Source organism: Ammodytes marinus (genome assembly GCF_949987685.1).
Source record: "Ammodytes marinus genome assembly, chromosome: 10".
NCBI classification, from domain to species: domain Eukaryota; kingdom Metazoa; phylum Chordata; class Actinopteri; order Uranoscopiformes; family Ammodytidae; genus Ammodytes; species Ammodytes marinus.
The window spans coordinates 11172232-11190764 of record NC_137214.1 but is presented as its reverse complement, the minus strand read 5'-3'; the positions used below and the strand labels follow the sequence as shown (position 1 = coordinate 11190764).

General features: G+C 40.6%; 3 protein-coding genes across 3 annotated transcripts; all 3 read right to left on the bottom strand.

Annotated features, from left to right (window-relative positions):
* Positions 1-1513: 1513 nt before the first annotated feature.
* On the bottom strand, positions 1514-4078 carry LOC307256915 (protocadherin gamma-A11-like; the record flags this gene model as incomplete). Its single annotated transcript, XM_080036031.1, has 2 exons — positions 1730-4078; positions 1514-1534 (listed from the first exon to the last, which is right to left on the bottom strand). The coding sequence occupies exons 1-2, from the start codon at positions 4016-4018 to the stop codon at positions 1514-1516; spliced, it is 2310 nt and encodes a 769-aa protein (XP_079892157.1). The 5' UTR covers positions 4019-4078.
* Positions 4079-5431: 1353 nt separating this feature from the next.
* On the bottom strand, positions 5432-12171 carry LOC307256914 (protocadherin gamma-A11-like; the record flags this gene model as incomplete). Its single annotated transcript, XM_080036030.1, has 3 exons — positions 5432-5449; positions 5907-7682; positions 11554-12171. 3 exons carry the CDS (start codon positions 12169-12171, stop codon positions 5432-5434), a joined length of 2412 nt encoding a protein of 803 aa, XP_079892156.1.
* Positions 12172-15137: 2966 nt separating this feature from the next.
* Positions 15138-17546, bottom strand: LOC307256912 (protocadherin gamma-A12-like; the record flags this gene model as incomplete). The annotated part of the gene is made up of 1 exon (XM_080036028.1): positions 15138-17546. One exon carries the CDS (start codon positions 17544-17546, stop codon positions 15138-15140), a length of 2409 nt encoding a protein of 802 aa, XP_079892154.1.
* Between the last annotated feature and the right edge of the window lie 987 nt (positions 17547-18533).

The window sequence follows — 18533 nt, the reverse complement described above, 5'->3', positions numbered from 1 at the left end:
CCTGACAAAGACAAAATTTCACATTGATGTCCTACATGAAGCCGTTTTCTTCAACTGCAGTACAACACCAGAATCAGGCTTCAAATTCGTTGAGAGAGAAGGGTGGAGAATGACTGCACCCTCCCGTTTGCTGGTACACACTGACACCATGAGTATTTGTTTCGGTATAACAGGGCAATGTAGGATTATCATTTACTTATTTTGTTTAGAAATGAAGAGTGTGACCAACCCAGGTGCCCTCAATAATAACAACAACAACAATAATAATAATAATAATAATAATAATAATAATAATAATAATAATAATAATAATAATAATAATAATAATAATAATAATAATAATAATAATAATAATAATAATAATCGTTTTTTTTGCAAGTTGTATCAGGATGAAAAGTAATTTGACTTTAAAGAGTTGTATGTTTTAATTTAAGGTGCTGCATTCAAAGACAAAATAAGATTGAATCGTATCAGAATTTGGTCAGCTCAGGGAAAATATCTCGCACCTAACACAGGTATTTGTTTTCGCGATTCTCCCGTGATTAAGAAACAGAGAATATTTCCCAGGTTTTAAACAACAGTAAAAGTGGACGATAGTGTGAGTGATTGTTCTATGGAATAGTATTACATTCTGAAGTTATACAACTTTAAAACCGTTTGATAGTGTTCAACAATTGTAGCAAAGGTCAAATAAATGAAGCTGCCGTTTAACTGGTTTAAACAATACACTAGATAGGTGTAACATATATAACACAATTAAAATATAAGTATGAAACGAATATGTTGGGGAGAGCTCCGTCAAATCATTTTTGTTCGGTCTTGTATGATATGAATTTATTTGCACATTTACTTGCTTCAATTTTGAATTGTAAAATATTTGCAATAGTTCAACATTTGGGAAACGGTAGGCTATGTGGTGTTTATCTTGTGAACAGATGTCCAGAGAATTACCTTAAAAACAACGTAAGTAGCGTTTTCTATTGTGTCAAATACATGACCTTCCTAAAGATTGCGTGTCAAATGTATTTAAGGAAAGACGCATGTTTTTAAGGCTGCACAAGTTATTATGTTACACATAGAAGGCAAACTTAGTTATGTTACCAGGAAAACTAAACAGGGATCACGTTCTCAGTTTCTTCATGTTGCCTTTCAAGAGGTCTCATTATCCATTGATAAACTAATTGATCCAGAAAAGGCACAATGATACCTGAAGAGAGATACAACATGCAACTATCAAAGAAAAGATCCCCTAACTAATTTGGGGGAAAAACTGTATGATGACACCATTACTAAAACAAAATGTAAACTAAGGAGGAAATATCAACATCATAAAACCCCGAAATAAACGCTCAGTGAGTTCAGCACCATGGACAGAGGAACAAGGCATCAGCTTGCAAATGGTCTCATTTAAAATATTAACTACAATCTGCAGATACAATTACTGAAGTCTTAATTGTGTTTAATCGCTCATCTTTTCTTAATAAACCTTACACCAATTGAACCATCAACACCTCTACAGGGCAGAACGATACAACTTCAAAACACACAAAGCAAAACACAAGTAATAGAGCCATTTTAACGACGTTGAAATACGAGTTCAATGACTTGACATGTGACTACTAAACCACTACAGAGCAGAACGATGCAAATGAAAAGAGTCAAAGCAAAATATAACACTGGCTTATTTACGACGTTGCATACAAGTTCAATGACATGACATGTGACATACCTCAGGAGAACCATCACAGTCCCCGAAAACATCAGCGAAGTCAGAAGGACTTTTCCTCAGAGTCTGGTCAGCAGGCAGCGTGTTGTCATTGTAAGATGTCACAAACTTAAAGTCACTGGTTCTAGAACCCGTTGTCAGGTAGGCGTCATAATTGTAAGTGCTGCGTAAAGTTCCTGTGCCGTCAACATCTGCGTAATTTGGAGGGAGATAAGCGCTGGGGATGGCAACTGCTCCATCAAACAACAGTCTGGGCTTTCTCCTGCGACAAAACCTCACACCCAGGATGATGATAATGAATGTCAGAAAGAAGGTGGAGACAGACACCAGCGCTATGATCAGATAAGAGGTTAGCTTGGAGTTCTTCTCATCATATGAAATATCCTTCAGCTCTGGCACCTCAGCCAAGTTATCAGAAATAAGTAAATACATGGAACAGGTGGCAGAGAGAGAGGGCTGTCCGTTATCTTTCACTGCCACAATAAGGTTCTGTTTCATGCTGTCAGATGCAGAAATGTCCCGCTGTGTTCTGATCTCTCCGCTGTGGAGACCGATAGTGAAAAGTCCCGGATCAGTGGATTTGACTATATGATAGGACAGCCAGGCGTTCTGTCCGGAGTCTGCGTCCACCGCTATCACTTTGGACACCAGAGAGCCTCCGTGTGCAGCTTTGGGGACCAGCTCGGTCATGAAGGAGTTGCCCTCCGGGGCGGGGTACAGTATCTGAGGAGAGTTGTCATTCACATCCGATATGAACACACTGACGGTCACGTTGCTGCTGAGCGGAGGAGAACCGTTGTCTCTGGCCATCACGTGAACTTTAAAACTCCTGAACTGTTCATAATCAAACGCCCTCACAGCGTGGATCACCCCCGTGTCTCCGTTAACAGACAGATAGGAGGACACCGGGGCACCGTTCACCTCACCGGGTAACAGAGAATAAATCACTGTACCATTTTGTCTCCAGTCGGGGTCTCGAGCAGTAACGGAACATAAAGTGGAGCCAGGTTTGTTATTTTCAGTCACATATGCGCTGTAAGACTGTTCCTCAAACACAGGTGGGTTGTCGTTGATGTCTGCTACAGATAACTGAACAGTTTTAGAGGAGGACAGAGGTGGAGAGCCCTCGTCAGTGGCAGTGATTGTAATGTTGTAATCAGACACTAGTTCACGGTCCAGTTGTCCAGTGGTCACCAGAGAATAATAGTTTTTAATAGAAGGAACTAATTTAAAGGGGGCGCCTTGTTGGATGGAGCAGCGGACCTGTCTGTTATTCTCAGAGTCTCTATCCTGCACGTTAATAATGCCCACCTCTGTACCAGGTGACACATTCTCAGGTATGGGGTTGGAAAGGGACTTTAGGTATATAGCAGGTGCGTTGTCATTGATATCAATAATATCAATAATTAGCGTTGCATATGAGGCCAATCCCAAACCGTCTTTTGCGCTCATCTGCATTTCATATGACGACTCTTTTTCGTAATCCATAGGTCCAGCCACTCTAACCTCTCCTGTTTTGGGATTTAGAGAGAAAACCCGGTTTCCATCTGAAACATGATCAAATCCGTAAATAACTTCACCGTTCGCTCCGTCATCTGCATCAGTAGCACTCACCGTGATCACCAATGTCTCCAGAGGAGAGTGTTCGGGCAGAGTCGCTTTATAAACGGTCTGGCTAAACACTGGTACATTATCATTAGCATCTAGTACAGTGACGTGTATGACTACAGTGCCCGATCTCTGAGGAGAGCCACCGTCAAAAGCGGTAAGCAATAACGTAAGTTCTTGTTTCTCCTCTCTGTCTAATTCTTTGTCTAAGATTAGTTCACCAGATTTTCGTCCACTGGCCATAGTCTTCACATTTAATGAGAAATGATCATTCTGCTGAAGTGAGTAGCTCTGAACAGAATTTTCTCCGATGTCTCCATCGCGTGCCTCACCCAAGAGAAAACGTGCACCCTTGACAGCCGATTCCCGCATTTCAAATGTCAGTGTTTCCTCTTGAAATTGGGGTGAATTATCATTAATATCTTGAATGCGGATATTAATACGGTGCAGCTCTAAAGGATTTTCCAGTACAAGCTCCTGTTTAAGAACACACGATGCCTTTTTAGCACAAAGCCCTTCTCTGTCGATCCTTTCTTGTACAATCAAGTCTCCAGTATTGAGGTTAACACCGCAGTACTTAACACCATTATCTTCAGTATCGATACGGGCCTTGCGAGCAGACAGTCTGCCCACATCAAGACCCAGGTCCTTTGCGATATTTCCAATTACAGAGCCACGCTTCATCTCCTCCGGGATAGAGTAGCTCACATCTCCATAGACGGGGTAGAGGACAACAAAAATACAAGCGAGGCCGTACAACAGCGAAAATCTACTGCATCCCATTGTTAGTGCGAGGAAGACCACACGCGGTAGAATAAGTACAATATTATTAAGTAGTTTAAAATATCTCAACGATGAATAAGAGATTCCTTAATAGAAAAAATTCACTGTGCTGTCCTACACGAAGCGGTTTGTGTCAACTGTGGCACAAAAGCAGAATCAGGATGTACATTTCTTCCAAGAGAAGGGTGGAGATTGACTGCACCCTCTCGTTTGCTGGTACACACTGACACCATGAGTATTTGTTTCGGTATAACAAGGCGATGCAGGATTACTTTGTGTTGTTGATGTTGTTGTGTTTTGTTGTTTTACACATTTAACAGTGAGACCTATTCAGTTGTCCATAGTAATACTAAAATAATAACAATATTATTAATAATAACAATAATGATATTAATAATAATAATATTAATCATTTTATGGGAAAACATTTAATTGTTATATATCGGAATGAAACGTTGTTTGACTTGAACGAGCTTCATGTTTTTAGTTAACGCACTGCATTCAAAGACAGATCAATATTAAATCATGTTAGATTGTTTTTCAATTTAGGGAGAATATCACACACCTAACATAGGTATTTGTATGCGTATAACCCCGTTATAAAGCGACAAATATAGTCAAGCGCTTGACAGCACACCATGATTAAAGTTGAATATATACTTAGCGTGCTGTTGTTCTATGGAATATTATTTAAGTCTGACGTTAAGCAAACTTTAATACAGTTTTTGATAGTGATCAACAATTTCAGCAAAGGTCCAAGCAAGACTGCTGACATTTAATTGATTGATAGCACTATACATGCGTCAAATACCACACATTGAAACCATGCGGATACAACTAGTATTTCGAAGAGCTGTTCCATAACATTGTTATTGTCAAGTCTTGCATATCTTATGCATTTATTTGCATTATTTATTTATTTATTTATTATACAATGTTTGGATTGGTTCTATTTACTGTTAAACAGCAATATAATATGTAGCATACATCAACTCATGAAATACAACAACAGGAAATTGAACTGATAGAAAATGTAGTAGGATGTGATAGGCTGTACAATTCACAAAATATCAGAGATATACTATTAAAAGGGAAGAGGCAATGTTTTATGGCAGCATGTGTCAATCATTTTACATATTGAGGGCCAAATTAGTATTGAGAGACGGTACTAGCGAAACACACAAAAAAATAGGCCCCATTCTCAACATACCCGTTGCACACAGCATCCTTTTAGATGTTATAGTGATAAACTCGTAAAAATGATCGATCCAAGAAAGGCGAATCCAATTACACTAGGGCAACCACATACAACTATCAAGGAGAGGAAACCTCCTATTTAACCAACACAAAAATTACAACAATAACAAAAAGACTAACAATCTGTAGAAAATGGGGGAATACCAACATCATAGAACACAGAAATAAACTCTCTTAGAATGCAAAACAATTATCAAACTGAGTTCAGCACCAAGGACAGAGAAAGACGGGCCGCAATAAGAAGAGTTTTTCCTCACTCGAACCTAATACTGAACCGGCATGCAACCCTATAGTCTTAAAAGCTCAGAAACAATAATGGAACAACAATCATTTCACATTTTAACCAAAACCTGCGTAAAGAGACTGTAGGCTGAACTCGATAGGAACCATCATACTTTCTTAACAAGCGTTTTACAAATTAAAACCAAACCACTACAGAACAGAACGATACAATTTAAAAGAGTCAAAGCAAAAGACAAAAATGGCTTATTTACGACGTCAAATATGAGTTCAATGACATGACGTGACATACCTCAGGAGAACCATCACAGTCCCCGAAAACATCAGCGAAGTCTGAAGGACTTTTCCTCAGAGTCTGGTCAGCAGGCAGCGTGTTGTCATTGTACGATGTCACAAACTTAAAGTCACTGGTTCTAGAACCCGTAGTCAGGTAGGCGTCATAATTGTAAGTGCTGCGTAAAGTTCCAGTGCCGTCAACATCTGCGTAATTAGGAGGAAGATAAGCGCTGGGGATGGCCACTGCTCCGTCAAACAACAGTCTGGGCTTTCTCCTGCGACAAAACCTCACACCCAGGATGATGATGATGAATGTCAGGAAAAAGGTGGAGACAGAAACCAGCGCTATGATCAGATAAGATGTTAGCTTGGAATTCTTCTCATCATAAGAAATATCCTTCAGCTCTGGCACCTCAGCCAAGTTATCAGAAATAAGTAAATACATGGAACAGGTGGCAGAGAGAGAGGGCTGTCCGTTATCTTTCACTGCCACAATAAGATTCTGTTTCATGCTGTCAGATTCAGAAATGTCCCGCTGTGTCCTGATCTCTCCGCTGTGGAGACCGATAGTAAAAAGTCCCGGATCAGTGGATTTGACTATATGATAGGACAGCCAGGCGTTCTGTCCGGAGTCTGCGTCCACCGCTATCACTTTGGACACCAGAGAGCCTCCGTGTGCAGCTTTGGGGACCAGCTCGGTCATGAAGGAGTTGCCCTCCGGGGCGGGGTACAGTATCTGAGGAGAGTTGTCATTCACATCCGATATGAACACACTGACGGTCACGTTGCTGCTGAGCGGAGGAGAACCGTTGTCTCTGGCCATCACGTGAACTTTAAAACTCCTGAACTGTTCATAATCAAACGCCCTCACAGCGTGGATCACCCCCGTGTCTCCGTTAACAGACAGATAGGAGGACACCGGGGCACCGTTCACCTCACCGGGTAACAGAGAATAAATCACTGTACCGTTTTGTCTCCAGTCGGGGTCTCGAGCAGTAACGGAACATAAAGTGGAGCCAGGCTTGTTATTTTCAGTCACATATGCGCTGTAGGACTGCTCCTCAAACACAGGTGGGTTGTCGTTGATGTCTGCTACAGATAACTGAACAGTTTTAGAGGAGGACAGAGGTGGAGAGCCCTCGTCAGTGGCAGTGATTGTAATGTTGTAATCAGACACTAGTTCACGGTCCAGTTGTCCTGTGGTCACCAGAGAATAATAGTTTTTAATAGAAGGAACTAATTTAAAGGGGGCGCCTTGTTGAATGGAGCAGCGGACCTGTCTGTTATTATCGGAGTCTCTATCCTGCACGTTGATGATGCCCACCTCTGTACCAGGTGACACATTCTCCGGAATTGGGTTGGTGAGGGATTTTATATATATTACTGGGGCGTTGTCATTTATATCAGTAACATCTATGATGACTTTCGCATAAGAAGTTAAACCCAAACCATCTTTCGCTGTGACACGCAGTTCAAACGTCGATGCCACTTCAAAATCAACCGTGGTCGTTAACTTTATGTCACCAGTCTTCTGATCTATGGTAAACATTGATTTTACATCTTCTGAAATGTGTCCAAAATCATATGTAACATCCCCATTAAGCCCTTCGTCTGCATCCGTGGCGCTGACTTTCAGCACGACAGTACCTAGTGGGGAGTTTTCAGGCAGACTGACTTTATAGACGGCCTGACTGAACACAGGGACGTTATCATTAGCATCCAGTACAGTGACGTGAATCACCACAGTACCTGACTTTTGAGGAGAACCGCCATCCACTGCTGTGAGAAGCAGATTGATTTCCTTTAATGTTTCGCGGTCAAGCTCCTTGTTAAGGACGAGTTCCACAGAATTTGTCCCAACGCCCAGAATAAAATGTTCATTCGTTTCGAGGTTGTACGTCTGAACTGCATATTTGCCTACATCCGCATCATGTGCTTCTTCTATTGGAAATCGTGCACCTTTATCCGCAGATTCACTTATATCTATTTGGATCAAGTCTTTATTAAATTGCGGAGAGTTATCATTTATATCCTGAACATGTAAACTAATTCGATGCAATTCTAACGGATTCTCTAACATGAGTTCTTGCTTTATAACGCAGGATGCTTTGTCTCCACAAAGGCCCTCTCTGTCAATCCTCTCGCCGATAGTCAGATCCCCGTTACGTAGGTTTAAGTCACAATAACGTGTGTCGCTTCCATCGGTATCAATACGGGCTTTCCGAGCGGATAGCCTGCTTGTTTCCAGACCCAAGTCTTTGGCGATATTTCCGATCACAGATCCGCGTTTCATCTCCTCCGGGAAAGAATATCTTATATCTCCATTGGCAAAATGAAAAGAAAGGAGCAGTAAAACAACGGCACAGCTTTGTAATGCTTGCTCAGCGATAGCCATTGTGGCGTCAAACAGAAACAATAAACGATCCCAAGTTCGTATGCAGGAAAACAGCCCCAAATGAATAAAGGATTCAAACAAAAATCAACAAAATCCACGACCGGGTCTCTGTCCCTCTGTACGATCAACTGCAGTACTATCAGCTATACTATACATAGACAACAGTGGGTGGATGTCGACATACAATCTACTACAGCTGGTGAATAGCGACATCGTGAGTAGCGTCTAGAAATTGCATATTCTCCCCAACAGCAAGTATATACAAATCGACTATAGATTAAAAAAAAAAACGTATGTGGATAGCATATTAATTTACAAAGAACATAGTTACATTATTTGATGAATGTTTAAACGCTCAGAATGAAAGGGCACCTCTAAAACTACAGCATTATTGAACCAGGGCATCTCTTGAGCACAGTTTTTTCGGTGTGAATAGCATGGCCATGTTTAGTTTAACATTTAATATCCCAATCTCTTCCTGATGTATCTGTACATTTTCTTAAAATGGTGTGGCAGCTTTTCGTGACAACAGCTTTAGCCATAAATAATGTGTTTGTAAAGAGCATGCAAACCACATCCGTTGACAAATCCTATAGGTTAATAGTGAAATAAATCACCAACTAAGGCTACAACTATGTGAGAAACAAAACTAAGCCCATTGAGAAACTATTCTGAATTAGAACACAATGGACTAGTATATGCAAATAGAAAATAGATAAAATATATATAGGACGATGGATTTTGACAAAAAAAAAGTATGTATAAAGCAACAATAAAGGATCAGTTAAACGTCAATGCCCCTCAAACCTGATGTGCATATTGTTGTGTTGTAGAAGGAGGAGATGTAATATGTACAAAATAAATGACACACAAAACCCAGCCCCCCAAATGTAAGGGCCATAGTATGAGTCAAAACTAACGGTGTCGACATGAACAATTGTAGCCAAAGGAACAAGCACTGAGATACGGACATGTTTTAAATTAAACTGTTAAATTCCATTTGAGAGCCAAACCACAGAAATTATCAACATTTTAGGAGATTTCCAATAGGCAGGATTACATTTCTGACAGGTATGGGATTCCTGTATGGTGGCAATAACAAAACATTTTTTCAGAACGTTAAGCAAATGAGGAGCAAATACATGTTCCAAGATTTTAAAACTTCTACTATCAACTTCTTCATTTGTGTCAAATCACCAAACCAGCTTACAGCCACGCAGACAACTAAAGACAAATACTGTTCAATGAGCAAAATGCATCTAAACGTTTATCAATATTATAAGCTGGACATGTGTAATCCTGGCGAAAACATACTTGAAACAAGTCAAGTCACTTGAAGACAAAATTACAACACCCTCACTTACCCCTTCTAAATAAAAATGCCCAACAATACCAACTAAAAGCCATTGTGAGAAAATGCCTTTGTTGTTTGTTAACATACTGCCCGTAACAATTCTAAAATAGTATTGGATCGAATGCGTGATTCCCTTACCTCAGGAGAAGCATCAAAGTCTCCAAAAACCTCAGCAAAGTCTGATGGACTTTTCCTCAGAGTCTGGTCAGCAGGCAGCGTGTTGTCATTGTAAGATGTCACAAACTTAAAGTCACTGGTTCTAGAACCCGTTGTCAGGTAGGCGTCATAATTGTAAGTGCTGCGTAAAGTTCCAGTGCCGTCAACATCTGCGTAATTAGGAGGAAGATAAGCGCTGGGGATGGCGACTGCTCCATCAAACAACAGTCTGGGCTTTCTCCTGCGACAAAACCTCACACCCAGGATGATGATAATGAATGTCAGAAAGAAGGTGGAGACAGACACCAGCGCAATGATCAGATAAGAGGTTAACTTGGAGTTATTCTCATCATAAGAAATATCCTTCAGCTCTGGCACCTCAGCCAAGTTATCAGAAATAAGTAAATACATGGAACAGGTGGCAGAGAGAGAGGGCTGTCCGTTATCTTTCACTGCCACAATAAGGTTCTGTTTCATGCTGTCAGATTCAGAAATGTCCCGCTGTGTTTTGATCTCTCCACTGTGGAGACCGATAGTGAATAGTCCCGGATCAGTGGATTTGACTATATGATAGGACAGCCAGGCGTTCTGTCCGGAGTCTGCGTCCACCGCTATCACTTTGGACACCAGAGAGCCTCCGTGTGCAGCTTTGGGGACCAGCTCGGTCATGAAAGAGTTGCCCTCCGGGGCGGGGTACAGTATTTGAGGCGAGTTGTCATTCACATCCGATATGAACACACTGACGGTCACGTTGCTGCTGAGCGGAGGAGAACCGTTGTCTCTGGCCATCACGTGGACTTTAAAACTCCTGAACTGTTCATAATCAAACGCCCTCACAGCGTGGATCACCCCCGTGTCTCCGTTAACAGACAGATAGGAGGACACCGGGGCACCGTTCACCTCACCGGGTAACAGAGAATAAATCACTGTACCGTTTTGTCTCCAGTCGGGGTCTCGAGCAGTAACGGAACATAAAGTGGAGCCGGGTTTATTATTTTCAGTCACATATGCGCTGTAGGATTGTTCCTCAAACACAGGTGGGTTGTCGTTGATGTCTGCTACAGATAACTGAACAGTTTTAGAGGAGGACAGAGGTGGAGAGCCCTCATCAGTGGCAGTGATTGTAATGTTGTAATCAGACACTAGTTCACGGTCCAGTTGTCCTGTGGTCACCAGAGAATAATAGTTTTTAATAGAAGGAACTAATTTAAAGGGGGCGCCTTGTTGAATGGAGCAGCGAACCTGTCCGTTTGTCTCAGAGTCTCTATCTTGCACATTAATTATGCCCACCTCTGTACCAGGTTGCACATTCTCTGCTATGGGGTTAGACAGTGATTTCATATAAATCACTGGAGCGTTGTCATTCACATCAGTAATATCAATCATTACTTTGGAATCAGATGAAAGTCCATAACCATCTTTGGCATCGATGCGCATTTCATATTTAGAATTACTTTCGAAATCAAGCGGTCCTGTTACTTTTATTTCTCCAGTTTTACCGTTTAACGAGAATACCTTTCTAGCCCTGTCTGAGATGCGGCTAAACTCATATGTCACCTCCCCATTGATCCCCTCGTCTGCATCAGTGGCACCTACTGTGATGACTACAGTATCGAGGGCAGAGTTTTCAGGTAGATTGGCTTTGTAAAGCGTTTGATCAAACAGTGGTGCGTTATCATTAGCATCCAGAACGGTAACGTGTATGTTGGTTGTTCCAGATCTTTGAGGATTGCCGCCATCAACGGCAGTAATAAATACATTTATATCGTGTTCTTTCTCGCGGTCAAGCTCTTTGTTTAAAACCAACTCGACGCTCTTAGATCCATCTGTGTCGTCTCGGACAGATAAAACAAAATGTTCATTATTTTGTATACTATATTGTTTAACCGTATTTTGTCCGATGTCGGCGTCATGTGCTTCATTGACACGATATCTTGCTCCTTTGTAGGCTGATTCGCCTATTTCTAGTTTGATCGTATCCTTCAGAAATACAGGTGCATTGTCGTTTACGTCCTGGATGAGCAGCGAAATGCGGTGCAGCTCCAAAGGACTCTCCAGGACCAATTCAAATTTAAGCAAACATGAAACCTTCTCCCCACACAGCTCCTCTCTGTCAATCCTTTCTTTGATGACAAAATTTCCCGTTTTCAGATCAATATCGCAGTAACGTTGGTAGCTCTTTTCGGTATCAATGCGGGCTTTGCGAGTGACCAATTTCCCCATTTCCAGCCCGAGATCCTTGGCAATATTTCCAACAATGGATCCGGGTCTCATCTCCTCCGGAACAGAATAGCTGAGGTCTGCAGCGGTGATATTGACGACGACAACAAAGCCAAAGATAACCCCCAACAACGATTTCTGCTTTTTACGGTCCATTTTGTTGTCATGAAAGAGGATACAGAAACGCAAATGGTCCTTGTATCTGATTTAAATCAAAGCGTAATGGTAAAATGAAGGTACGCCGCTCCTACAACAATGGCAGGTCTAGTTTTTATTCGAATGAATTTTTTGCGGAGGGTGGAGAAATGAACCTCCTCATATCTGTGAGTGAGCAGCGACGCCGTGAGTGTGTTTAGAATATTACAAATAAACAAAAACCAGCCCAGCATTAAAGGACACAGCGAAGGAGAATTTTAGTGGACAATTTTGCGTTTGGTTTAACAGGCGCTAACACAAAAAAACACCATTCAGCACCATGGACAGCGTTTGAACGGCGAGGAGAACACCCTCAGATTTCACTGTTTCCGTTCGTTGGAAAAAAAAACTGATTGATCTTGATAATGGATGTAGTCGAATATCTATAAATTGAGAATGGAAAATACTTTTTCCAATATTAAGCATCATTAGCTCGACAAAATGCTTGTATCTTATTCTCACAGTTATGCTATACTACCAGGCTGTTTTAATTTCATCTGTAAATTAAATTGATTGTTAACAACAAACACGTTTAACTTCTGTGGCCAATGTCTGAGGTCCACATTAACACGCTCAGTTATCCGCATATGTATTGAACCAACTATTACCAAATCTGACAAATAATATTGAATGTAGAACTTTCGCTTGAAATGCATTCAAATTCGTGGTTAACAAAATATTTATTTTCTTCAGCAATCGATTGGTTAGTTTCTGATTCTAATAGGTTTTGCAAATCAAACTTCGAAACTTGTATTACTGCGTCTTTGAACTAGTTGGATGAAAGGAACCAGTTAACATTTCACATAACAAGTGATCAACTCAATGGAAGGACTGCATTCCCATATACTGTACATGGATGTGTGCAGGTGAAAGCCTATCTGGCTGCTTAGTAAAACCAGAAATAAATGTGGCTTGAAAATGAATTGCTTTGAAAAATCTTGTTAACAAGCTGAACTGTGTTTAGACAGCATTTAAACAAAATACAGTAACTGATTATTTAAAAAAAAAATCAAAAAAATGACAAACTAATTCTGCATTTAAAAGGCAAACAATCCATGAATAGAGAAGAAAGTGTATTAAATCAAGATAGGACAAAAAGTGTCACAAACACACAAAACTGAAATCAAACCGACTATTGAATACATGTATCGGTAACGCCATGAAAATGGACGCTTATGGCAGAACAATTTTTCGCATAAAAAAGCAAATGATAGTTAATGTCTTCAGTTAGCCATGCACACTGGAATCTAGATACAAGACCATTGAACAAGTGCATGGCAATACAATCGGAAAGTCACAGTAAAGGATAAATCTTAGATACACACATATTTGGGCCCTACCTCTGGGAACTAGTCTGAAAGACCAACTACTTAAGATAAGCCTGAAGGACTTTTCCTCACTTTGGTGACACTTCTTCATCTTACAGTAGTAGCAGATCTATGTTATATAAAGAATAACAACAATGATAATTTATAAAGTCTCAAGACATATTTAGATAATATTCAATCACTTTCAAATGAACTGAGTTAGTGCTAAATGTTACATGTTCTTATTCAAATAAACGGTTTTATCTATTCAAGAGAACTGGCTCAGCTTTGAAGATGTATATCATTAACCAAAGAGCTCAATCAAAGTTACTTTGTAGCTATATTCAGGACTGATGTAAACCAATATCAATGTTTGAGAAAGAGAATGCCAGTGGTGTTGAGTAACTGTAACATTCACTAACAGTTATTTAATTTTCAAATAAGGAACCTTGGCAAAGCGTTTTTATTGAGAAACTAAGCTGGGAGTTGGGTACATTACAACAATTCAAAACTTTGTATTGCACTAATTTAAAATTGCTGCTATTATCAATCAAATTAAGATAAAATGCAGAGGAGAAAAATACATATCCAGTTGCGGTTGTGACTCAGCACATGAGGAGTGTTTCAGCACCATGGACAGATACCTTAAGGGTTGTCTGAGGGAATAAAAACATTAAATGCTCGATGGTGTTTTGTCCACCCAACGAAGCCTTGGACGCAGCGCTGCCTGGAGCTGCCTGGAATACACTAACTCTAACCCTAACACTAACCATAACCGCTGTTCTCCTAATGCTGCCTTCAAGGCAGCTGCCTTGGAGGCAGCGTTAGGAGGACAAAACACCAAAACACACATTGAATGGTGTAGGGATCCCTTGGCCAGTGTTTTTAAAACCTTCAAATAGATTATGAGACCGTTGTGCAAAAGTAAACAATGACCTATTCTTACACTTTAACCATTTCAGACGTTCCTCTACAATATATGAGGAATGTCAGCCATCCTTATTTCATTTAATGATACGTGATGGTCAGTGACTCATCAGTGGCACATGCCAAAGACTGAACACATATGAAAGTGAACCTTGTAAACGCAAAGACTAATGACAGTCTGAGGAAAACGCTCCATTAAAAAAAAAAATTAAAGTTTCAATCATAACTACTTTGCTGGTTAAAATACTTTTTGCCACATTGAATTTTTCTATGAGGCCCAAGTTCTCTGTTGGCTTTTATGGAATGTTTCCGTTTCATTGAAAATTGGTCCAGTTTAGAGTAATCCACTTTTATAAAACAAACTAACTAAATATCATATTATATTGAACTAATTGGTTTATTAATCAAATTGAAAGTGTATTTCTCTGAGACATGAAAATGAAATAATTGACCCCTGTGAGTGTACTTTTTTTGAAGTTTCATACGTACAGAAAATGTCATGGTTTAGGAGAAAGAAGGCAAAATAAATAATCATTTAAAGACGTAATTTAGTAAATAAGAAGCCAACATAAAGTTAAGTTTCATTGTGCAAATCGTATGTATACCCTTCAACAACCATACAATCCACTTTCAATTGCAGTAAAGCAGACAATAACGGACTGAATAAAAAAAGTAAAAATGCATTATGTCCATTTAAGTACTTTGAACGGTTCCTACCTCTATAGATGCCTCTAAATCCTCAAATGGATCAACAAAGTCTGAAGGACTTTTCCTCAGAGTCTGGTCAGCAGGCAGCGTGTTGTCATTGTAAGATGTCACAAACTTAAAGTCACTGGTTCTAGAACCCGTTGTCAGGTATGCGTCATAATTGTAAGTGCTGCGTAAAGTTCCAGTGCCGTCAACATCTGCGTAATTAGGAGGGAGATAAGCGCTGGGGATGGCCACTGCTCCATCAAACAACAGTCTGGGCTTTCTCCTGCGACAAAACCTCACACCCAGGATGATGATAATGAATGTCAGAAAGAAGGTGGAGACAGAAACCAGCGCTATGATCAGATAAGATGTTAGCTTGGAATTCTTCTCATCATAAGAAATATCCTTCAGCTCTGGCACCTCAGCCAAGTTATCAGAAATAAGTAAATACATGGAACAGGTGGCAGAGAGAGAGGGCTGTCCGTTATCTTTCACTGACACAATAAGGTTCTGTTTCATGCTGTCAGATTCAGAAATGTCCCGCTGTGTTCTGATCTCTCCACTGTGGAGACCGATAGTGAAAAGTCCCGGATCAGTGGATTTGACTATATGATAGGACAGCCAGGCGTTCTGTCCGGAGTCTGCGTCCACCGCTATCACTTTGGACACCAGAGAGCCTCCGTGTGCAGCTTTGGGGACCAGCTCGGTCATGAAGGAGTTGCCCTCCGGGGCGGGGTACAGTATCTGAGGAGAGTTGTCATTCACATCCGATATGAACACACTGACGGTCACGTTGCTGCTGAGCGGAGGAGAACCGTTGTCTCTGGCCATCACGTGGACTTTAAAACTTCTGAACTGTTCATAATCAAACGCCCTCACAGCGTGGATCACCCCCGTGTCTCCGTTAACAGACAGATAGGAGGACACCGGGGCACCGTTCACGTCACCGGGTAACAGAGAATAAATCACTGTACCGTTTTGTCTCCAGTCGGGGTCTCTAGCAGTAACGGAACATAACGTGGAGCCAGGTTTGTTATTTTCAGTCGCATATGCGCTGTAGGACTGTTCCTCAAACACAGGTGGGTTGTCGTTGATGTCTGCTACAGATAACTGAACAGTTTTAGAGGAGGACAGAGGTGGAGAGCCCTCGTCGGAGGCAGTGATTGTAATGTTGTAATCAGACACTAGTTCACGGTCCAGTTGTCCTGTGGTCATCAGAGAATAATAGTTTTTAATAGACGGAACTAATTTAAAGGGGGCGCCTTGTTGAATTGAGCAGCGGACCTGTCCGTTTTGTTCTGAGTCTCTATCCTGCACGTTAATGATGCCCACCTCTGTTCCAGGGGGCACGTTTTCGGGTATAGGGTTGGACAGTGTTTTCAGATATAGTACTGGAATATTGTCATTCTTATCAGTGACATCTATTAACACTTTGGCATATGAGGTTAGTCCTAAACCATCTTTGGCTTGCACCCTCATTTCAAAAGAACTGATTTCTTCAAAGTCAATCACACCAGTTACTTTAATTTCTCCACTTTTAGGATCGATTGAGAACACATTAACATCGTCGTCAGATACGTGGCCAAATTGGTATGTCACATCTCCGTTCACTCCTTCATCTGCGTCTGTAGCACTAACATCTATCACTGCGGTATCTGGAGGACAGTTCTCAGGCAGACTGGCTTTATACACATCCTGGCTAAACACTGGGGCGTTATCATTAGCATCTAGCACAGTGACATGTATGACTACTGTGCCCGATCTCTGAGGAGAGCCACCATCTAGAGCTGCAAGGAGCAAATTAATCTCTTTTTGTTTCTCTCGATCAAGTGTATTTTCCAGTATAAGTTCAACCTTGTTGCTGTCAACAGCGAGAATAAAGTTATCGTTCTTCTCTAGGTTGTACCTTTGAACAGCATTTTGACCTATATCTGCGTCATGGGCCTCTTCGATAGAGAAGCGGTTACCTTTGTCCGCCGACTCCCTTATTTCCATTTCAATCAAATTCTCTCTGAATTTCGGCGAGTTGTCGTTTATATCCTGAATATGTAAACTTAGTCGATGAAGTTCCAACGGATTTTCTAACACGAAATCTACTTTTACAACACAAGAGGGTTTCTTGCCGCAAATGCTTTCTCTGTCAATTCTCTCCGATGTGATCAAATCCCCCGTATTTGGATTAATGTCACAGTAACGCTTACGGGTTCCTTCAAAATCAACACGGGCCTTCCGGGAAGATAAGGTCCTTAGATCAAGACCAAGATCTTTGGCTATATTTCCTATAACAGACTCGCGTTTCATCTCTTCTGGAATAGTGTAGCTCAGGTCTCCATTAACGAGGTGCAGTGCTACAATAAAGGAAGCGAAGCACAAGATCAAACGAAGCGCTGAAAATCCTTTGTCTCCCATCTTGTCACACAGATGCGTCCCTTAGTCTGTACAAGCTATAAATTCCCGGCCCAAAAAAACTGAAGCTGTCCAAAAACAGTGAATAATCCAAACCTTCACGGCAATGTAGGCTACAAGATAAATATGGTACAAAATGTAACCGGTGTTCTAGACATCTGCAGCTGAAATCTATGTAGCAGTGGGTGGAGTGGTGACTGTCTGTTTTCTGTCAGTCAACAGCGACACCATGAGACACTTTTTATCCAAACAGTATGTCACAAAATATTAACTCCATAAACAGTTATTTTTATAAAGTCTCAAGCCATAATAAGCTAATCACAATTTCCTTTTAAATGAATTCCTAATGAATAAATAAACCTCATGATCCATTCATTAGAATTAGCTCAGATTTGGAGATGTAAATCTGTATCACCCTATTAATACTGCAGCTCCATGGATGTTGGCTTGAAATGTTTGCGTTTTCTCTACAGAGCTTTCTTAAATATGCTATATGCAGGACAGAGGTTGTAGTTCAATACATATTACGGTTTGAGAAAAAAGCCAGCAAAGCTTTGAGAAACACTTATATCCACTTATACTGTTACTTTTTTTCAATATAAAATCATGGATGCACGCGCCATATTAAAACAATGATCATTGAGTCAGAAATTAACAAGCAGAAGTTTTCATGTAATGTATCTGATATTACTGATATCATAATCAATAAAATTTAGAAAGCATACCGAGGAGAAAAAGACACATACAGTTGCGGTTGTGCCTGTGCGCCTAGTAGTGTTTCAGCACCCTGGACAGAGACCTTGTGATTTTTCTGATATAATAATGAGTTAAACAGTTTCAAAAAAGAAAACAATAACGTATTCTTAGACTTAAACCATCAGACAGATACCACTTGGCTGACTCAGGAATAGGAGCCACATTCAGTCACGTGCAGTTAAGTGATGATCAATGACACATGCCAATTACTGAAACACGTGAACAAAATAACTA